This window comes from Chiroxiphia lanceolata, chromosome Z (assembly GCF_009829145.1).
Source record: "Chiroxiphia lanceolata isolate bChiLan1 chromosome Z, bChiLan1.pri, whole genome shotgun sequence".
Taxonomy (NCBI): Eukaryota; Metazoa; Chordata; class Aves; order Passeriformes; family Pipridae; genus Chiroxiphia; species Chiroxiphia lanceolata.
In genome coordinates this window covers 11,189,992-11,213,607 of record NC_045671.1, presented here as the reverse complement: position 1 = coordinate 11,213,607, position 23,616 = coordinate 11,189,992, and the positions used below count along the sequence as shown (strand labels likewise).

The window sequence follows — 23,616 nt, the reverse complement described above, 5'->3', positions numbered from 1 at the left end:
CCCTTTTAGTTTCTAGTAATGGGTTGATTATATATAAGTATTTAATTCACTAAATGGAGAAAATATGTGAATTCAGTGATATAAAATTGATTTCATATCAGAGTGCATGCTAATGAATTTAACTCCATAACAAAACTGACCTTGGAAACTGCTACTAGGCTTTCAGATATCTGCAGGAAAATGCTTGATTCCTGAATAATTTGAGCAAAACTTGTGTCAAATCAGGAGTCACTCCTTAAATTTTTTCAGTAATTCACATTCATTTGCTGTGATACTGTTTTAAGACTCCAACTGGTGCTATGTATTTTACATGTAGTTAATCATACTTTGTAGGTATGGTATTTTAAAAAGTCTTCACCTGCTATGATACTTGGGTTTAAAGAAAAGCCATTTAAAGTGTGTAAGTCCCATTGCATTAATCCCAAAGACTGAGAAATCTCAAAAAGTTAAGTTGAGTTGAGATCAATGAGACTCTCAAAAGAGTAAAAGCACCCATACACAGTAGTGGAGAACAGTAGTGGACTGAGGCCATGTGCTTGGTTGCTGAGGCTTGTAAAGTACAAACATGCCTTGAGAAGCACAAACATATGTTTCCTATAGCAGCTCCACCGAAAAATGCACCCGTATAGGCTGTGAAATTCTCATAAGAGGGAGTACGTTTTAGCAGGTGGAATTATCAGATGTGGAGCATGTAAAGAAAATGTAGTAGTAAGTATATGAAAATCCATCACTGGAAGAAAATAGGATAACAGATGAAACGCCAGTGGTCTCAATAGCCTTTTCTTGAGATGAAGAGTCTTGCCTTTGCCACATAAAGGATCTTAAAACTGCTTTCCTTTTTCATTTGCATTTGTCCCATGATCACATCATGGACACAGAACAGAGCCTTAACATTATGTTCAAAGAAAATGTGCATGTATATCTAGTTTTACAAATACATCTGCTCAGCATGTGATCCTGTAAAAGGAATAACAGCATCTGTTTACTTTTTTGAGTGTTCTAAACTACTTGAAGGACAAGGTGATTGAAGGTTGTATGTTAAAATTAAATGGAGTAAGCTTAAGCTGACAAGTAAATAAGTTAAGAATAAAGGGTCATAGTATAGCAAAGTGGTCATTACTGTGCACTTTTTGGCTTGGAGATTAACTGTTTGTCTATACTGTTGGATACACAGTTATGAAAATCTTCTAGGCATACACAGGTATAAAAAGTAAGGACTCTTGCTTAAGTCAGAGGTTCTGGGACCTAAAAAACAGTCCATGACCTTTTCCTTTCATATTCTTCTATGCATACATCAGTGTTTTCAAGTACCAGCTTCACCTTTCAAAGAATGAATTTTGTTTAAAGAGCAGATCAGTTAAAATGGGAAACTGAAATAGTGGAGCAGACTTTGAAATACAATGTGCATCAACAATTTGCAGAACCACTGTTCTTTTGCACCACTGGAGGAGGAGTGTTCCAGAAATCTCTATTGAAAGCACTGTCTCCTTGATTTGGTTTCCGTATTGAAGACTAAATGGACTGTGAGAAGTGGCTAAATGTTGCTGTGTTTATTTAACCTTCCAACAACTGGGACCTCTCTCTTATCTGTAGTGGATAACGCATCATTCTGACTGCACTTACGGATGTATGTTTACATCTAAAGATTTCAAAATGCTTCAGCTACCCATCTAAACTGTCTGCGATTGATTCACCCTCTTAAAGTACTGTGGCTGTTGGTGCTGTTGTGAAAGATCACCTTGAGCCAACCCTCGAAACCTGTTCTTTGTCCAGACACCAGCTTTGCAAGCTGAGTCCCCTACTCTGTCTGAGCTGCATGTGGGACAAAACTCTGTGAAGCAGAAGGAAAGTTGCCTCTCCTAATCACTTTCCTGGCTGGTTCTTAGAGCCTTAATATTTTCTGTGTTCTTGAGTCCAGAGTAGAGCAATGGAACCGGGGAAGGGTCTAGAGACTAAGTCTGGTGAGGAGTGACAGAGGGAGCTGGGGGTGTTTAGCCTGGAAAAAAACGAAGCTGAGGAGGGACCTTATCACTCTCTACAACTACCTGAAAGGAGGTTGTACCCAGATGAGGGTTGGCCTCTTCTCCCAGGAAGCCACTGACTGGATGAGAGGACATGGCCTCGAGCTGTTCCGGGGGAGGTTTACGTTGGACATCAGGAAGAATTTCTTCATGGGAAGGGTTGTCAAACACTGGAATGGGCTACCCAGGGAGGTGTTGGAGTCACCATCCTGGAGGTGTTCAAGAAACAACTGGAAGTGGCACTTACATGGTCTAGTTGACAAGGTGGTAATCGGTCAAAGGTCTTTTCCAACCTTAATAATTCTGAGCTGCTTTACATCTGCTTTGTTCTGTGTGCTGATGAGGGTCACACAAGACTGGTATCTTGGCAGCTTTGTCAGAGGTGTAACCATCTGCAGGATGCACAAATTTCAATTGGAAGGAGACCTTAAGGGAGACAGAGATCTGAACTGTTTCGGCTCAACATTTCTACCACGGCCAGTTAAAATAGAAAAACAATCTGAATTGCATTTGGAAGGCTAGTGCCAGCATCTTTAACAATGTCCAATCATATATTCAACATACTGTCAGTGGAGCAACTCAAGGATTAAATTAAAAGATGAGTTTAAAACATGGTTGTGTTATTCTTCATTGATTTTTCCCTTTAAATTATATAAAATGTGCTGTGAGCTAGAGCCAAGCAAATTCATACATATGAACATAAAAGGCATTGCTGAAAAGGCAACTTGAAAAGATGCAGGTAACAGTAATGACTGAAGTATGGATCCAAGTTTCAGTAGAAATTACTTTTCTATCAGCTGAAAAGGTCAGCCTTTATGCAAGCAAGGATTTAAAAGCCTTGTTGTTATTACCTAAAGTAATACCCACAGTTACAGCATTTTTTCCTCCTGCCATTTCATAAATGTCAGCATAAGGTTTTTATTTCAGGAGTTGTGGAAGAAATATAGTGGATTACACACAAAATTAATGTTTCTACCATGTGAAATATACTTGGGTAACTGGGTGCCTACAAAAAACCTACAAATTGAAGTTGAATGTACTGACATATGAAACAAAATGGGTTGATGTTAATTATAGAGGCTGACAGTTGATTTCTAGTGATCTAAATTACCATGCTTAAAATTATTTCAGCTTTTGCTAAAATTTCCTAGTTTGCTGCAATGTCTCGTGAAATCCACCCCACAGAGGGCAAGCTGTTCTTGATGCTTATGCCTTTTCTTTCATTCCTTGTAAATATTAAATATTTCTAAAATAAATGTCATTGTTATTTCAGATTCAATAACTTTGAATTGGGGAGGTTTATATTTTTGTGAGATAGCCTTTGTCTGATTAAAAGATGCAGGTCTGACATTTCAGATGCTTGGGCATAAAAAAAATTCATCTTTGTCTACCTGCAATTATTGAAACTTTTGAATTTTTGTCAGTTTCTTTTAGGTGAAAATCAGGTGGGTTTGCTTGCAAGTAGCTCCCACCTTCACACCTTCCCCTAAATTGAATGTATTTTATAATCTTGAAGAAGCATGTCATTTCAAAGGCAGAGGACTCTGGTGTTGACGCCAGTGTTCCAAGGTTAAGTCATTACCAAGTATAATAAGGTCTATAAAACTTAGCAATTACTGTACAGACTGTAGGTCCAATCTGATATTGAGTGCAAAGAAGGAGAAATTTCACAGCCAGTGAAGCTGTACAATATACAGTAAATCAAGAACATTCGCTGAAAACAGAGGTGTAGCCCGATGTATTGATACATGCTGTAACCAAAACTCCTTCATTTCATTCTGATTCTTTTTTTCACCAAATAGCAGAAATGAACTGAAGAAAAGTGTTGAAGTAGATTTTTCTCTAGTACAGAATATATTTTTTAATCTTCAAAATGTTTTCTTCTTCAAACTCTGTTAAGTAGCTATTTCTTCATTATGTAACCAAGAAGTGTGTCAACTCCACAGAGGAGTAGGGCAAACTGAAATATTCATGTGAAATCTTACTTCAAATTTGGTGTTACAGAAGAGGTAAGGGAGAGGCGTTCTTATGTCCTTAGTTTGCTAAATCTAAACACTACCCATAATCTGAAACCTAATATCCCATATTTAGTTGATCTGTTTGTGAAGCTGTTTGTTTGTCTTTGCTGCACTATAAAGCTTTCTTTTTCTTTGCAAAATTAATTTCTTCAAATAGATTCTTGGCAGATGCTTATTTTCTGTCAGGGATGCAATTATTACCTGTCAGAAACATTCAGCAGTAGGAGACACAGTGTTGTCATTGCAGTTTGTAAGGAGCTGAGCGAATGAGTTAATGAATGAATGGGTTAATGAATGAATACATTAATAAATTTACCTTTAACCTCCAGAGATTGCAGTGTTAGTCTTTATTCTGTAAACAAGCACATAAAAATCTCACAGTCTGCAACCTCAGGGTCATTTCCTTAAACTACAAAAGAAAAGAAAAATCCAAACCACAATTCACTGTGGCTGACAATCTCCAAGGAGTAGCAGCCTGGGATGAAGATGAGGAGTAGATCAGGTTAGTGCTCTACTTCATTCAGTTTATATATACATCATGAAGAAATCAGACAGGAAATTTGTACTCCTGATCAAAGGGTGAATTCAGTTCCCTCAGAATGCAACTTTCAGGAGCTTCGGTTTTCTTCCACTGCAAAACTAATTTTTTTTATTTTATTTTTTTTTTTCCTGGAAGATGACCGTCTACGTAGAACTTAGCAGGGTTGTGATAGAACAGTATTGATGCTATTACTGGTTTAGCACCTAAGTTTGCACATTTAACTTTCTGTGATAAGACTCTCCTCACGAGGAAACTGTGTTTTCCACTGACATTAGGGATTAATGCCAACTAACCAAACTCCTATAGAGAATAATCCATTATGTGTTAAACATGAGGCTACTCAGGAGTTAGGTACTGGAGGAGATCCACAAAATGCCACCAAGATTTGAGCTAGGCATAATAAAGATACTTCTCTGCATATCCACATATTCCAGTATTAAAGGCAGTATAATGCTTTAAAAGTGCCAAAAGATTAATTATTTTAAGCTCAATAAACTGAAGGCTGAATGTTCAATATTGTGGTACTCCCATTACTGTCAGCAATTTCTCTCAAATAATTAGTTTTAGATTATCAAGATAGCATTGTTTCATTCCGTTAGCTAACCAGTGTGCCACTTATCTGTACATGGCATTAGTGATGGCCTTTAGCATGCAACCACAAAGCTCTTTTATCAACAAGTTTGAAGCTTGGGGAATATGTTTGAAAAATAATAGGACATTGAGTGTTTTTATCAGTTTGATTGGAGTGGTAATTTTTGGTAATTGTGTTCTTTTACAGAATGACTCTACAGTCACTTAAACAATTCAAGTGTAAATGTTCAATATGTACTTGGAAACAGACAAAGAAACACCTTCTTTTACAACCTCATACTGAGGACCTCCTGAAAAAGAGAACACTGAAACAGAAAAACAGTTATTATTCTCTGCTCCCACTGATATTGTTAATGGCTGAGCATATTTGTGATTGAAGAAGAACGTTTTCTCCCCTGCAGCCAGGTTCTTTCCCTTAGAGTCTTTCCACAGTCATAAAGCTTTGCGTAGAGACTCCAGACTCAGACTCAGCCAAAATGGGCTGTCTCAGTGAGAGAGACTAAAGAAACTGCTCTGGAGCTAAGGTCACATCCTCCTTCAGCATTACTCTACTGATGCTTGCAGGCACTAGGATCCAGGAGATGCTGCTCCTCCACTCAACCCTATCACTTGTGTTCACCAAGAAAAGTCTATCTGGGGGTGGCATTCAGTGGGTGGAGCTTTGCAACTCAAGTGGAATAATGGAGTACAATCAAAATTACTTTACTGCCTGGTGCAAACAGATTATTTGCTCTTTCCCCCTTCTGTGTCCTTCCTTATTGTCTTGTTCCGTCTAACCTCTCACACTTTTCTCCATTACTGTGTTCCCTTTACTAGTTTCAAAGTCCTGTTCCTTTGCTTCCTCTAAAGTGTTCGTAATTTTAGTCTCTCTGCAATAAACCTCCTCACCTCTACACCACCATCTTCTCTCAGAATTGTCAAAATAGGAAGAGTTTCATGTCATTGCATTACTCATTGAAATTTTTGTGTATAATTAAAGATTATCAGAAATTTTTCATCACAGCATGATTTCACTTGAAAAAAAAGTAGTTGAAAAAATACTGCAATTATTTTATTAGGTTTTATAAAATATTCTAATGGTAAATTTCAAAACAAAATGTTTTATGTTGATATTTGGTGATACTTATTCATTTTGGAATTTTGAAAATTTGGGTGCATTGGTTTTGGTTGAAAAAGAATTTGTGGCATTCTGAAATTAATTTTCTAAAACTGATCCTTCATAGACAGTTTCCAGTTTATGGGATATTTTGAAAATATTTTACAATTAAAATAATTTTTAGTCTCAAACAAAAAATGTTCAAGTTTTGACCTGCTTTTTAGATCCCTGTCTTCCATTCTGTATTATTAATTGGCTACTTACATTTTTGGATCTTAAGAGCAGAAACTCTTCTTTGTACAGCACCTAAGACAGTGGGATTCTTTCTTTGTTCTCAGGACTATCACAATAAATATTATTTGAAAAATGATTATTTGATGTGGAAATACTTGGATGAAAGTCATTGCCCTGGTTATTGCAGAAGGTTAGGGTGTGTTCTACCATGATCATTTCCAGTCAGTGATAAGATGAAGCCAATGCTTATGGTACTATTGCAACTTTAATAAAAAACGTATTTTATGTCAGTCATATTGTGTAAGGATGTATCACTAATTCACAAAGTCGCTTCTTGATGAAGGCAGTCTCGAAAGCAGAAAAAAATTTGCTAGTAGGATAGAACTGTATGTTTTGATGCAGTATCAAGTAGTAGAAACCAGAAAAAATGTTATTTTTATTTAGTGATCATAACCATACCTCCATTTGTTCTTAGAACTAGGCTTCCCTTTAAGTGTTAAGCATCTGCATTATTTTTAAAATGTCTCTGTGAAGCAATCTAGATCTGAGGCAGAATTTTGAGAAAATTCTATTTAGTCCATTTCTAGTCAGTGTTCCCAGCATGCACACTGTCAACCCATTTTTCTGTACTCTCTAAAGCAGAAAGCATTTATTGAGCTCCATCTTTAAACTACACTTTACCTTGTGTCATGGTTGAGTAACTGCAAACATTATTTCTGCCATATTCAGTTGTATGTTATTGATGCCATTTTAAATATGCACATAAAAAAGAAACCATTTATCGCCCTCAATTAAATCCGTTCCTCTGTAATGGCATAATGTCTAGCTGCCAAATAACTTCATGGTATTTTTATTGCTCTCATTAGCTTTACTGAAATGGAGCCAAACAAAAGAATACCGTGGTAACTGAGTAATATGTCTTTCCACCTGGTCTCCAGGAGACACAGTATATTCTTAATGTTAGTTAGAAAATATTCTACTTTATTTCAAATTGTTTATGGAGAGATTTCTGTCAGAAATAGTATGATGAAGTTAGTAGTTTCAAAGCTAGTAATTTAATTAATTAAACAGTTTTTGTTACTCTGTCAGATAAGTTGCCCACTGAAGTTCATCTAAGTTCTTTCTTCACAGAATAGTGTGTTTGGAAGGAATGACAAAGAGCAAGTAGTTAAACGTGGTGGGGTATTTTTTGGTGAAATGTTGCATGTCAGTCTGTTAGAGCCAGTTGAATCAGATAATCCCATAAATGTGAGGCTGCTTTAGGTCCATATCCTCAATTTCTGCCTGTAGCAAAGCTGAGCAGCTGCTCCCAGAGGGTGGTTACATGGGCACAAAAACCACACAGAGGTAATGCACATCAGTGAAGCCGTAACATTTGCATGTAACATATACATTTACACATATGTGTGTGCATCTGCACACAAAAAATGGATTGCTCTAGTAGCTGCTCCTGGATGCTCAGGTGACCCAGTAGCTGGCCCCAGATCCCCTGGTCTCCCCAGTTGCAGGGGACCTGCGTTTGAGCCTGGAGGTTTGCAATCCCTCTCTTCTCCACTGGCTAATCCAGCTGAAAGTTTCGTAGCATCCAAAAGTACCACTCAGAACAGTCCATGCAGACAGAAGATAGTTAGAAATAGGATTTAATGAGAGCATAGGGCAGACCACAGTGATCAGGCACACATTTCAATCTGACAAGCCACCGGTTTTCCCATGCTTGTTTCTCCCCAGTCCACTTTGATCCTTTCCTTTCCTCCCTACATTCTTTCCCCTCAGGCATCCCTTAATGTGTGCTATATCTCCTTCAGTCAATGAGGCATGTGGGGAAGGGAGTTTGTTTGGTGGATTCCGCACAAGGACTGTGCTTTATTAGTCAGGTGAAGCTCATTCCCTGCACCCCATGTTCACTAATTACGCTGCTAGAGCTGTCAATTTTTATCTGATCCTGGCCCGGCCTGTGTAGATGTTGATTAGCCTTTGAGTAGCCTAGCACAGTCTACCAGTAAGTTTAAACTGCGTCTGAAGTTGCTACAAAATTCTCTGCTTTTATTGAAACAGATAAAGGAAAGCATATACAGTAACACGGTATTTTACCTCAGTCTCTATTGCTCTCAGTGTTTGAATGTATTGACTTAGGGTTTCAGTGTCTACAGCAGCTAATACAAAGAGTGACCTTTTTTCTCTCTATGTTTTAGGAATAAAGTAGTGATACATCCGGCAATATACTAATCTTAGATTTCTTTTTCTTTTGCAGCCTATGAAGTGATCTGACATATATGAAAGAGAGGAATAAAAAGCTTCCTTACATACATGAATCTTTTAGGTAGGAAATTCAACTGTATATTTCATGACTATTCTATATATGAAGAATATTTAAAATTATTATAGGAAGATAACTGTGGAGTTGGGCTTGATAATTGGTAGAGATTAATTTCCATCATATTTCAAGTTCTAATGTAAACTCTAGCTTTCAGACTCTAAAATTTTACTCTTTAGAACTTATGATTTTCTTTTCTGTAGAAGACAGCTGTAAAAATAATAATCCTGCAATCATGGCTAAACATTCAAACCACCAGGGAAGAAAGTGAAATATTCAGGGGCTGTGAAACTGGTAGATAAAGATTGCTATTGTTAGGTAAATCATGTTTTAGTAGGAAAACAAAGGCAGTAAAGGTGGTATTTAGAAAAGAAAAGAAAAATTGTAGTAAATGATCATTTTTTAGCTTCTGTTAAACTTATGAGTCTGAGCAAAGCACTTGATTATTCTGTGTTTTAGTTCTGCATCTGTAAAGTAAGGATAATGGCACTTTCATCTTGTCATGGCTTGCTTTTTTTTTTTCCTTTGTCAATTTAAATGGTGAGAATTTTTAAGAGAGTTTCAAGCTCAGTTCTGTAAAATAAATAGGAGCTAAGAGCATAAATACTATGATGGAGAAGGTGAGGGCCTAAACTATTTTCAAGAATTTGTGTTTTCATTATTTTTCTTTTTCAAAAATGAATCAAGTCTTTCAGATGGAGAAGCATATCTCCATGTGTGAGGGCAGTTGTTCCATTCATCATCACATCTTGACTGCTAATCAAAGGAGGGGTTCCAAAGAGATATTAGGAGGTCAAGGTGGTTTGTTTAGGAGAGAAATTTAGGAAAAATATATTATAACCCATGTATAGGCTTTTCAGAGGAAATCTAAAAGACCTTTACGTTGCTCCCATTTTATGCAACGCAGAAATATGAAGTCCTTAATCCCAATAAATTAACTGGATGTCAAGGTTCCCTTACATAGCAAACAGCAGGTACTAAGCATCCTCACAAAGTACTCCACAGAAGCTATGTGCTAAGTAGCCACCTGGAATCAGTCACAAGAAATTCGGATCAGAGATATGTCTGAATTCCATAAATTCTCTGGAGCCTGTACATCACCATGAAGGCCATACTGGGTGCCTGAGGGATTCAGAGTTCTGAGACATCCAATTAGGGCTCATTCAGAGAGGGAAAGCAGAGCTCTTGTCACACTGCACACCTACAATTTTTAATTTACAGTATGATCCCAACCATCACTGTCATTCAGAAACACATCTAGCAATAACAGTGCTCAAATCGTGGCTAGGAACATGTATCTGTGTTGACATTTGAGATCTCTGTGTGGGAAGGCAGACTCATGCAGTATCCACAGTATAGTTGAATGTTCTGGATGGTCAAACAGACTGTCACATTCTTGCTTTATTCTGCTCTTTATCTGTGCTTGGTTTCATACAGCTGTAGTTAAGCCTTTCAAATGGTAATGAACTCTGGTGTTCTGCAAACTCCTTAATCTGCCTTCCTCCAGGCTGAAAGATGAACATTGTTTATCATCATGACTAGTGAGAATGTGAAACTTTTTCAGTACGTTTTGGTAAAGTACTTTTGGCTTTTGATTTATTTAGCCGCAAAAGCAGAACTTATGATGGACATAATGTCATTGCCATTGGCTGATACACAGTTGTTCCTGTTCCTGCAAGCCTGAAAGCATTGCAGCAAGAAAATTTTTCCATCTGTGCAGAACTGAGTAAAGACTTCTCTGACAATCTCAAGAAATTTGTCCATCAGCATAGCCAAGAAAGAAAGAAAAGAATGCAAGAACTAAAAGTCAGTTAGGACAAGACCATTTGTCTCTCAACCATGCTCCACAGCACCTGATTTCAGTACTGGTGTTTAGCTTTCAGCTTCATCTAGTAGCATTGTCAGCACAGTTTTCAGACCTACAATTTCATTATATTATCAGTTCCAGAGCAGCATTATTTTATAGGAACATCTAACTCTTCTGTGCCTTTTAATGCTGCTGTAATAGTTTCCATTTCCATCAAGGAGCACTGTTTTCTAGTGTGTGATGTGCAGCTGTTGAATACTATATAACAGCTGTGTTAAAAGGGAGAAATTCAGCTGGAATGTCAGAATGCAATAACTTGGTTGGAATTAAATCAAAACCTTCAAAAGGAGGCATATGATCTTTTAATTATCAGTTATTCAACCCTTGGTTTTGCATGATTTTGTGGCAAATCAGTGTCCACTGTATCCCTTATAAAAGAATGCATTCAGACCTAAAAGTGAGGCATTCCCTCACAGCATCTTCAGAAATGCTAGTTGCCCTTTTATGAAAACATTTTCGTGTCATACATAGAGAGATGTAGGGAGATGATGCATTTTTGATACAGTTTGATACAGTTATGATGAAGGGGGTGTTATCTATTTTGTTTAAGCAAGTATTTTTAAAAAAAAGAAAGACATCTCTTCAGAAGCCTTATAAACTCTATTTGAATCACAAATTCCAAATACCAGGCAACCATGGAAACATTCTTATTTTCCCTCTTTTGATGCTTATCTCCTGCTACGTTTATAGGCGACAACCACCCTTGCACGGAGTACGAAGCCAATTCTTTTAAATCGACATCATGAGACAGCCTCTGTGTCATGATTGTAGCTGTGTTCTAAATCTGTTCTAAATCTGGTCTGGTTTTTTTCCAAGTATAGGTGACGAGAATTGTACGCGGAGCCTACTGTGTGGCACTAATAGGTCCATATTCCTCCCCTGTATATCCCCTGTTGGTTTCACAGCCACATTGCAGAAGTGATTCACAATCATCTCATTTTCAAATGCTCCCAAGGAAGAAGTACTTGATTTTAAATGCATTAATTTCTTCCTCTTTCTATTAATTTGGTTCTTTAGGTCTTAAGTTTCCAAAATTATCCCATTTTACTTGCAGGAGTGCTCTAATAGAGATCTTTTGTGATACCTCTCCTTTGTTGTATTGAAAAATTTCAATCTTTTAGCCAGTATAATCAGTTTTTCTTACCTGTCAATTCTTCACACAGAAAAGATGTGTCTGTAAAAGTGAAAAAATAAATCATGGTACCAGTTACCTTATAGGGAATCACATTAAGAGTCTGAGTTTGAAAGTGCTGTATTTTGCAAATGTTTCAATTATTTTTAGAAATAGTGAAATATTTTAAATGGTGTCATATGAAATAGCTACTGTTTATAGTTCATTATTTTACCTTCGCGTGAGAAAAATGTGGCTTGTATTAGCACAGTCAGCTGTGTCCCTCATTATATAACACCAAGTTTTCAACTAATTTCTAAAAGTAAACACTAATATTTTTACCTGCCATTTGTTTACAGTACTAAAATTTTCATGTGCTTACTCAAAACCTGCCTGCATATGCACAGAATGCTCTGAGTGAGTCTAAAACTAGCCCATATGTGATTTTCTAGCGTGTACCTCAGTTACGGGTGTGAAATGTGCCTGGATATTCGGAAGTGGTAATATGGAAATGTAGCCAGCTGTTGTTCTTTTCCTCATTGTCCACAGTAAACATGTTTTAGACTCAGTTAAATTAACTGATACTTCATTTACCTTTGTGCTGGAAAAACATTTGAATGATGATGGATTATAGTTTCTTGATACAGAAAATGAATTGCGTGCTGAAAATTGAGTCATCTGATGAACCGCAAAGAATTTTTCCTCACCAAAGGCACAGCTTGTTCCCATGCTGTGCTACACTGGATGGGTTGCAAGCATACAAGTACCTGTCAGATGTGTTTGGTGGGAGTGGAAAGCTGAGATAAGGAGCCTGCTATTTAGCTGGTAAATTGTTCTTCTTTAGTTTCAAGGAGTGAGGCTGGCTACTGAGAAGCTAATAGCCGACTGCAGTCATCATCTCCAAGCAGGAAGCATATTGGTGGGAGAAGCAGCAGGTTTGCCTTAAGTGGTACTGTCTTTCCTTCAGGCTAAGCAAACAGATTTAGCAACAACCGTCTCCAGAGCACCCAGAGTTATAGCCTGAATTCTGAGGACATCTAGTGGTGCCAGCCCACTGCAGGGACTGGGTCTTTGTCACAGCTGGTGGCTTTCCAAGTGCACGTGTTTTTCTGCCGTTCTACAGCATTAGCCTTTACAGGTTGAAGAAAGAAGGATAATTGCATCCCATCTTGCATTTTCACACAGTAAATTAGCTGCGACATTACGTCACTTGTTTCTTTTCTTGGTTTCTTTTCTTTGATTTTGACATTTCCACTTCACTGCAAAATCCAATGCAGTAAAAACAATGAATTAAATGCACAGAAACAGTAGCATTCTTCAGCTCAGGTGATCCTGAATTCAATATCAACAGTCCCAAATATTCAGAAGTCATGAGATTAGATCAAAAATCAAAACCTTCTAAAAAAATGTTAGACTTTTTCTATTTGCCTTCTGTTCTCAGGAGTTTCAGTGTTCTAATATGTTGGCATCTTCTTTGTATCAATAGGGATAAAAGTGTATTTTTGTTACCAAAAAGCTGGTTTCTCTGGTGAATTAATGACTGTAAAAGTTAGAACTCTAAGATAAGCACCAGGAATCCCAAGATGTCAAATAAATATGCAAGATTTGTTAATGCTATGAAACTGTAATCCTGGCACTGCTAACCATTCAAGGACCTTTGGGAAAACCTTCTTGCTACTCGGAGATTCAGGTTTTCACCTTCTGAAGTGGAACTGTAGGTGTTACCACACCTTTTTGAGAGAACAAGAATCAATTAGCTGCAATTCAAAAGGGACTTTGATCAAGTCAAGTAGTACATATTATACGTTAGGCATTGTTATTGACTGTTGCATGACGGTGTGTTTTTCAGTGAGCCTCTGATCTGATATTTCCTCCTGAGGAGAAGCAGACATCATGAAGCAGAGATTCATTTCATCAGTTCAAATTATTTTGCAACTTGCTCTGACTACAGCCGGTCTGACAGGTGAGTACAACCCTTCCTGAAACACTTGTTTTTCCTTAAAACACTTTCTTTAGAAAAGTATGAGACTTTACCCAATCTATCCTGACCACCAGTGGAGCCTGGACCTATTTAAAGTACTTTCTTCTGAAGTTTTTTATGGCATTTTGAAAATGGCTCTAGTCCTTTTTTTATATATAGCATTAATTTAAGGACTGTGTGGTAGCAATGATGAAAGACGCTCACTCCACCCCTACATTTACTTCATCCTTGTCACCTTCTGGGAAATTAGCATCGTATGAATAGTCACACTATTTGAGATAGTGATATGGAACTTTAGCGAAATAAAGGTAAGCTTAAGTTGAAAGATCAGATGCTTTTCATGTCAAAATACACGTAAATTAGTGGTCTGTGCTTTTGATATAACCTAATGACAGGTAGTCTTAACGAGAAATATTCTTAAATGTATTTGGATTACCAGTGAATATCCAACTAATTAGTGAATACATTCAGTTTGCTAGTACACAAAAATAATCATCTAGCCTGTTGATTTCTTTCTTTTTGTCTAACCTGTAGTTTGCCCTAACTATGCATAAATAGTGGAATTTTAGTCCTGTTGCAAAGTTGAAGGTGAAATTTAATTTTAAGATGATCTGAAGATTAAAAAAATCAATGTTTTAGGAAAAAAACTGCAAAGGTCATAGATTTACTTCCAGTCATTGCAATTTACTTTGGAGATAAATATACACTTTTTGAGTTTAGGCAAAAATTAAATTTTCATATTAAAAAGAGAAGCAAAATAATTTTATTAGTTATTTTAGAAGTTTGAGGTAAAAATATATTTTTATATATTTTTATATATCTATATATACTTTTCTGAGAATTTTGATCCTTTTTCCAGGCAGATTTATTTGCCCAATTCGGTCGATAGTTTCGCATAATTTTATTGTCTTCAAAAAAGCACTCCTTGGTGGCTGGGCTTGTCACTCAGCAATAACAACCAAAAACGTTGTCCTCCTCTAATATAACTAACTGGATTTCTGTACTTCCCTAGGTCAGTCATACCCTGGCAAACCTAAGATAATAAGATGTCGTTCTCTAGAAAAGGAAACCTTTTCTTGTTGGTGGAAGCCTGGCTCAGATGGAGGCCTTCCTACCAATTACACCCTGTTCTACAGCAAGGACAGGTAACGAGTGGTGCATACATATTCTGTAAGTGATCAAGTGATGGTTATGACAGAATAAGGGAATGATAACATTAATTTGTAAAGTTGTTTTTATAAGTCTGTGTTAACCTCAGATGGCCAACACGGGCTGCATTAGATGAATGGCTTCCCTTGTAAGAAGAAAACATGACCACTGCCAGTCTCAAAACTTCAGCCTGTCCCTACTAAAACTCATCCAACCTGAAATCCCACTGAAGAAGTGCTGGAAAAGGCATATTTGTCCATCTTATCAGGAGGCACACAGCTTTTAGCTGAATGAGATCTTCTCTGAGGAGTGGAGCATCAAGGCATGGAGCAGTGAGTGTCCCATCCAGAGCCCATCACTCCCCCTTGGCTAGGGAGCAGGGCGGAGTGGGGGGACAGGGATAGACTGAGACCAGGCTGGGCCAGTACATCAGCACATTGGCTGCACAAGCTGGCTAGGAGGGACCATGGAAGCGCAGGGCTGTGGGGACCTGGAGACCATCCCTGATGCAACAGGCTGGAACAGGGACAAGGGGCCCTGGGGGTGCCTGGGGAGGCTGGGCAGAAGCAGTCAGGGCTGAGGGTTCCCTTGGGTCCCTGCCAAGGAGGCTGTCCATTAGCATGCCCAGCAAAACCCCATCTGGAGTATAGAGAGTAATTGTTTCCCCTCTTGGAAATGTAGCCAATTTCCTGGTTCCCAAAATGGATTGAAATCAGATCTGTGTATCACTTCTCAAAGTTGCTGTTTTGGTAAAGTCTGTGACTCCTTCATCCTGTTTAGGAATAAAATGTGTATATGTTTGGCAACTTTGCTTAACCTGTGTATCTTTGTATAACTATACTTTTTTCCTGAAAACAAGAGGTTTTTGAACAGGGCCAAGCAGGCAGGGAGGCTCAGAGATTAAATTTCTTTGAATAAATCCAGTGAGGTTCAGAATAGATAAGGTAAAGCCTCAGACATCCCTACTTCAATTAAATAAATTCCAAATCATTTGGTATTAATTGAGCAAAAAAGATGCAGCCTTTAATAAAGTTACTACACTCAACAATGATCTAAGAGCTTTTATTTTATTAAAGCCCTGATGTTTCAGTCTTCATCAAAACAAATTTTAATGAGCATTTCAAGTTATACGTATCATTGCCCAGAACAACCCTGTCTAGGGAGGGTTAGGAGTGCTTATCCATTTCATTAAATCTGCTGAACACAGACACTGCCAAGCATTCTGGATCTGGGCCACAACTGCATTTCTAGACTCATTGTCTCTCAGGTACTATCCTCTTACTCACATCTTTTCTTCGAGAACTGTGACGAAATTGCCTGGAAACTAGGAGATATTATTAGTGGTGTCTAGAGCATAAGAGTGGGACTAACGTGCATTCTTGCACCACATCAGCTGGTGCTTTCGGTTGTGTAATTCTTCACACTTGGGGTATGCTGTGAGTACATCACCCTGTTCAGCTTTAATTGAGTATAAAACTATCCCTCTCCTGAAAAAGCTGAAGACACATATAAAAATAATTTCTAAGAGACCGTGAACTAATAAGATTTTTTTTCTTTTGAGATAGTTGTGATAATGATCGTGTTAAGAATCAGGTAAATTAACATCAGAAGTCATAGAACAGATCATCTTCAGTGTGACCACACAGCATGTACAGGACAACCAAGGGATCAGTCCCGGCTACCATGCACTTAGGAAAGGCAGGTCCTGCCTGACCAACCTGATCTCCTTTTATGACCAGGTGACCCACCTGGTGGATGAGGGAAAGGCTGTGGATGTAGTCTGCCTGGACTTCAGCAAAGCCTTTGACACCGTCTCCCAAAGATACTCCTGAAGCCCATGGCTTGGACAGGGGCACTCTGTGCTGGGTCAGGAACTGGCTGGAGGGCCGGGCCCAGAGAGTGCTGGTGAACGGTGCTGCATCCACTTGGCAGCCGGTCACTAGTGGTGTCCCCCAGGGATCAGTGTTGGACCAGTCCTGTTTAATATCTTTATTGGTGGTTTGGACAAGGGACCAAGTGCGCTCTCAGTCAGTTCGCAGATGACATGAGGTAGCAGGAAGTGTTGATATGCTGGAGCGTAGGAAGGCTCTGCAGAGGGATCAGGACAGGCTGGATTGATGGGCCAAGGCCAATAGGATGAGGTTCAACAAGGCCAAATGCCAGGTCCTGCCCTTAGGTCGCAACAACCCCAGGCTACACTACAGGACTGGGGAAGAATGACTGGAAAATCTCACAGCAGAAAAGGACCTCGGGATGCTGGTTGACAGCGGCTGAACGTAAGCCAGCGCATGCCCAAGTGGGCAAGAAAGCCAGTGGCATCCTGGCTTGTGTCACAAGCAGGGTGGCCAGCAGGACCAGGGCAGTGATAGGGTGTTGGTGAGGCCTCACCTCGAGTGCTGTGTCCAGTTCTGGGCACCTCAGTTCAGGATGGACATTGAGGTGCTGGAGTGAGACCAGAGAAGAGCAGCAGAGCTGGAGCTGTAAGGAATGCCTGTAAGGAGTGGCTGAGGGAGCTGGGGGTGTTTAACCTGGAGAAAAGGAGGCTTGGGGGTCCCTTATCACTCTTACAATGACCTGAAAAGAGTTTGTAGTGAGATAAGGGTTGGCCTCTTCTCACATAACTAGAGACAGGATGATAGGAAATGGCCTCAGGCTGTGCCAGGGGAGGTTCAGGTTCACCATCAGGAAGAATTTCTTCATGTAAAGGGTGTTTAAACATTGGAATGAACTGTCCAGGGAGGTGGTAGAGTCACCATTCCTGAAGGTGTCCCAAGAAATGGTGGCACTCAGTGTCATGGTCGAGTTGAAAAGGTGGAGATGGGTCAAAAGTTGGACTCAGTGATCTCTGAGGTCTTTTCCAGCTTAAATGCTACTGTGATCTTGCTGAAAACAAACAAATCAATAAAACAGTCCTCTGCCTTAGGGTCCATCTGCTTAATTTCCAGGGGTAATACACAAAGAAGATGTTTAGCAACTTTTCTTATTTAGTCCAAGTGAATGTCTTTACTTTTCCTTTTACTTGTTTATAAATATTGTTAAAATTGCCTTGTGCTGTCTCTGGAAATTTCTCTTTCCATTCTTTTGTTGACATTCCTATGTATAAAAAAAAGGAGTGAGAGCACTCATCCAGAAAAACTACAGTAAAAATAGCAGTGAAGCACTTATAGCAATAGCATTTGACACCAAAATGTTTCCTGGAGTTGAGATTATATGTGTTATATACAATTATTATATTGTCATGTAATAGAATTATATTATGTATCTATATATAAAAATAATATGATTATATATAACCATTTCAAATTTCTCTGCTGAACCTAGACCACTACTAGAATATTGCCTGCTTTGCTTTATTTTCTGAACTTTTAACTTTTAAATCATTTTATTTCAGTGAAGAAAAAATCTATGAATGTCCAGACTACCAAGCATCAGGTCCCAATTCCTGCTACTTTGATAAAAACCACACTAATCCCTGGACAACATATATTATCACTGTAATGGCAACGAATGAGATTGGAAGTAACAGCTCAGACCCTCAGTATGTGGATGTAACCTCCATAGGTAAAAAGAGAAGAATAAAATGGAAAACAAGCTAGTTGGAGATGTATGCAGTTTTTAATGCCAGAACAAGTAGTGGTGAAAGATTTCTTTCCTCATGATGTGAAACTTGATATGGAGAAGTGTTTATCTACAGATGATCTAAAATATGCATTTTAAATTTATGTGAAAACTGCATTTTACTTATGAATTAAGTAACTACATATTTTATTGCCATTTTAACTTTGGCTTAAAAATTGGCTGCAGTTTGTAGCTGTCTCCAGTATTTCAGTTAGACTCAATGCAGATTATAAAATTTTCATTAGGTTGAGCTACCTAAATTTTCCAAATGTGAACATCTTTATGGCTGCTGGCATTGAAGTCTCAGGAGGGTAAAAATAACTGCCTAAGCTTTTTGTAGTATTTAATATTCCCAACTCTGTTCTACTTTCTGCATACACATGATATACACCTTATAATGATAATGTACTTAGTTGTTTTAGCTATGAAATATTTGATATTTTAGTTTTGCAAGAGTGGCCTAATGAAATTATGATTTGATTTCCTTAGCCTGACAAGTTCAGAGTAAAGTCTAAGATTTGCTGATACTGGTGGATCAGGAGCTGGTTAAACTTGCTAGGGAGAAAGGAAAAATAAAAGGCTATTGTACTATTCCCTTACAGAAGTGCTGAATGATCTGAAATTAATGTGATGAAATACAAAACCATAAAGGAGGTGCCTCTTCTGAGAGAAAATTAAGTTATTAATGGCACGCTTTTCATTCATTTATACAGTTCAGCCAGATGCTCCTGTGAACCTCTCTCTAGAAACAAAAACATCTGCTAGTATAACATACCTTTGGGCAAAATGGTCTCCACCTCCGTTAGCTGCTGTCAGCTCTAATTCACATGTGTATCACTATGAGCTACGACTTAAACCTGAGGAAAAGGAAGAGTGGGAGGTAATTGAAAAGTATATTTATTGTATAAACGCTCTATTCAGTGAGTTCTCTTATCTCAATTTAACTGACATTATAAAAATTTTAGTTTCTGTAAGGGTAGAAAAATTAATGTAACCAAATCTGATTAAGGAAAGAAAAATACTGTAGTGGTTTGTAGAACAGTGAAATTCAATGTATTTGCATAATCATCCTAATGTCATAAACTGCAAAACCCTATTTAGTCCACTGATCTAATATTTATTTGTAATGATCCCACATGTCACAATAAAAGTTCATATAGTTTAAAACAAATCCAGATCAAAACAGTTTATTAATTCATTAATAAATTAATCACTTAACTATGCAGCACTCAGCAATCACTCAGCAATACAATAGTTGAATCACAATACTGGGCACTCAAAATTGTTACTAGGCATCTACAAATTTATAAACAAATTTCTATAACTAGTCCCAGACATATATACACTATATACAGAAATTCCCCTCTCCCAGGAAGGGTAGGTTACAAGCATACTCCCCTCCCTCTCCTATTTATACCCACTTCTGTGGGTGACATGGATGCTTTAACATCACGTGAACTCATGTCCCTTCTTACAGTATCCTAAGACACGCATCAGTGAGAAAGGAGCCACATGGTCACATGCAGACACCCAGGTGTGGCTTCCTGCCTGCTGCAGCCCACGCTGTCTGGAGAGCAGCTACTCACAGCATCAGAGAGGGAGGCTGCTCTGGCTGGCCCAGGGAGAGGTCATGATGCTGATAGAGCCACTTTTGAGAGCATCAAACTACGTTTCAGCTACTGCTGAAGTTTCCAGTGCCCCGCCCACTATTACAAGTTTTCTTGTTTATTTATTAGTGGTTTTCAAGTTTAACCTTGAGAAGTCTCTCCATTGCTCCCTAGTTATTATTTATTTGGGCTGAGAGTTGTCATCATACTCTTCAATGTAATCAGTTGGAGGCAACCCGCCACTCAGAAATTTTGGTGTGTCCTACTCGCACACACCATTTCCATTGACATTCCCCACCATAGGAATATTCCCACAGCTGAGTTTTCAGGATAAATTATCATTCTTAAAGCTATAGTCAGATGTCCTCAATGCTACCTAAATTGTCGATGCCTTAATGATGGAGAAAGCTATGTGTTTTGAAAGAGTTCTGAGGAGAAATTCAAAGGACCTGAAAAATGCACTTAAAGCCACTGAGAAGAGTTACACAAGGGTTTATATGTGAGCTGGACTACCTAATGTGTTCCTGGTGGTGTGGATCTGATGGAGTACTAGGAAGGCTACAGTTAAGTATGTTCTTGAGTATCAGAATCTCAGTGTTGAAGTGAATTTTTCTGCAAAGTCACTACCTTTGTTCCTCTGTAATTCACGTCTTATAAAATACCAACTGAAATTCTAGACTTTCAGAATTCAGTAACTCAAGCCTATTCCTTTATTGTTACTTGTTAAAATGTCCCAATTCTTTATTATTTTCCCAGTCCATTTTCTTTTCCAGACAATATCTGTTGGACTGCAGACACACTACAAGGTGACCGGGTTACAAGCTGGGGTGAAGTACATTGTTCAGGTCCGTTGCATGTTAGACCTTGGAGAATGGAGCGAATGGAGCTCTGAAAAAAACATCCAAATCCCCAATGGTGAGTTGGGGATGGTGATTGCTGTTCTGTAAATTGTTTTTAAGTTCTGTCAGGTTCAGTGTTGTGAAAGGTGCCTGAATGGTAGCCCTGAAAACCTGGCTTCTCACACAGATACTTCATAGTGCTGGAGGAACAGCTCAGTGCATTTTAATATACTTTCTGTACAATTGCTTGTTTAGTCTTTTTGATTCACTCAAGATCCTCTGCTGAAACGGGCTATGACAAATAAAGTGGTATGAGGAAGTCACTTTTGATGCAGGTGTGCCTAAATAATTTATTGTTCCTGTCCCTTAATTTAAAAATTACATTGATTTTATACATAGTACAGATGTCAGGTAATGGTTTTTGTGTAAGAACCTAGACTGAAAGCATTGCCATGTCTAACAGAGCACGACACTTGCAGATACTACCACGTGGAATTCATTATCTATGTTTTCTTGGATTTGAGCAGGCACACTAAATATGCATGTCATTGTATCTTGTTGCCAGACACTTTAGCCACGTTGTCTCAAATCTTCTTCTTCTGTTCTTAGTTGTATTATTCATTACTTGACATGAAGGTTGCTGTTGATCATGAAGTACATGAAGTACTGTTAATAGAAAAATGTCCTTTAAATTACCCATTTTCGGATCTGCACCAGGCAATTAGAAATTTGGAAAATCAATGTCTCTGCTCTGCATAGTAGGAAATATTTATTATTGATGTAATAGGATCGTATTTTTGCCACAAGTGCATAATTGCAAAAGTTTCAATCACATAAGGGTTTTGACTGGCAACATCCTATTCAAAATTTAAGTATTTTTCCCTGCCCTCCTCTTAAGCGCTTTGCTTGAGTCTATAAAAACTTGCTTGGCAGCAATCAGGTGAGCATCCTGAGTACTGAACATAACAACACTACAAGGAGATATGAGAGCTGCTTCTTTTATCTTTGGAGACAGATCATAGGTACTTCAGAAGAGGATTACTGGAAAGGACATAAACAAATGGGCAAACATTTACATTCTTCATTTTTCTTACCTGAAACCCAAAACAAATGACAGCCTATTTTTTAAACAACCGGAATAATCTTCAAACACACTTTTTGAATTAAAAAATGGTTTTTGTATGTTGTGGTTTAAGCCCAGCTGGCAACTAAGCACCACATGGCTGGTCGCTCATATCGTACACCCCACCCCAGTGAAATGGGGAAGAGAATCAAAAGTAAAACCTGTAGGTTGAGATAACAACAGTTAAGTAATTGAAACAAGTGATGCACAATACAGTTGCTCACCCCAACTGACCAGCGCCAAATCCCATCCCTACACCCTGATCAGCCCCACTTCCAGATAATTCCCCAGTTTATATACTGGGGATGATGTTCTATTGGTGTGGAATATCCCTTTGGCTAGTTGGGGTCACCTGTCATGGCTATCCTCGCTCTCAGCCTTTTTTATCTGCTTTGTACCTCCTCACTGGCAGAGCAGGAGACACAAAAATGTCTTTGGTTTAGGATAAACATGACAGTAACAACCAAAACATCCGTGTATTGTCCACATTTTTCTCATACTGAATCCAAACCACAGCACTATACTAGCTACTGAGAAAAAATTATCTCTATCCCAGGTGAAAGGAGGACAGCACAGAAAATAGATTGTATAGCAGAGTGTATTTTAAATAATTTTATAGAGGCTGCTGTGGCAGTATTTGAGCACTCCCTAGGATATTTTGGGACAGAGAAGAGCCAGAGTCAGAGAAATAAAGCAGTTCTTCAGCATGGCTGCAGTGAGAAAGGATTCTGAATCCAGGTGAAAGTATTAAGCTGTTGCCTGAACCACTGAACAGCCCCTCCTTTCCTGTGCTACTACAAAGAAAACTTTTCCTTTCTTTGTATTTTCCTGTGCTCTGCTTGACATTGTTTTATGAATTCAGGGTGGACCGAATACATGCAACTTACTAATTAGTTTATTTCTTTGTCCTTCCCAGGAGAGTCACCTCCTGAAAAGCCTACCATAATAAAGTGCCGTTCTCCTGAAAAGGAAACATTTACTTGTTGGTGGAAACCTGGTTCAGATGGAGGACATCCTATTAACCACACTTTGCTTTACAGCAAAGAGGGGTAATAAACTGTATATAAACAGTGTTTTATTGGAAGGACCTGGAAAATCCATCCTGATTGGTTTTGCATTTAGGGAGATGTCATTTGGGGGACGTGGTTTTGTCCAGTGGCATATTCTGAAAGAGTGCTAAAGCAGCAATGTATTTAAGAGTGAAATAAGATCTCTTTATAATGTTACTGAATTACTGTGAATTACTGCGAATTACTCTGCTCAGAAAGATGGATTGTCTTGAAAGTTGCCATTGTCTAACAACTGCATATTGTTAAGCAATACAAATCGCAGTCCTGTAACTCTTCGGTCACGCAGCCCTAGAACCAAAACTGTCCAAAGTGACCAGTGACCAGATACTAAAATCTTCATCTTCTGATAATGCTTATTTTGCACTAGTATTCATAGGCCATGAATACCCTGTGGCTTCTGCAGTAATATTTCTTTGGAACTTAGATCAAGTGCTAA

General features: G+C 38.4%; 1 protein-coding gene across 9 annotated transcripts in view; it reads left to right on the top strand.

Moving 5' to 3' along the window:
• The window catches only part of PRLR (prolactin receptor), a 153,086-nt gene that overhangs the window by 115,028 nt on the left and 14,442 nt on the right, over positions 1 to 23,616 (top strand). For 5 of the 9 annotated variants that reach the window (XM_032676670.1, XM_032676672.1, XM_032676674.1 and 2 more), the window contains 7 exons: positions 8,753 to 8,821; positions 13,643 to 13,756; positions 14,787 to 14,919; positions 18,315 to 18,484; positions 19,255 to 19,421; positions 20,922 to 21,063; positions 23,027 to 23,159. In XM_032676670.1, coding sequence (XP_032532561.1) covers positions 13,687 to 13,756; positions 14,787 to 14,919; positions 18,315 to 18,484; positions 19,255 to 19,421; positions 20,922 to 21,063; positions 23,027 to 23,159 — 815 coding nt within the window. In that variant the 5' untranslated portion in view covers positions 8,753 to 8,821; positions 13,643 to 13,686. Of the gene's footprint in view, positions 1 to 4,020; positions 4,542 to 5,358; positions 5,884 to 8,209; positions 8,822 to 13,642; positions 13,757 to 14,786; positions 14,945 to 18,314; positions 18,485 to 19,254; positions 19,422 to 20,921; positions 21,064 to 23,026; positions 23,160 to 23,616 lie in introns of those variants that run through there. The other 4 variants (XM_032676671.1, XM_032676676.1, XM_032676677.1 and 1 more) reach the window with 4 other exon arrangements.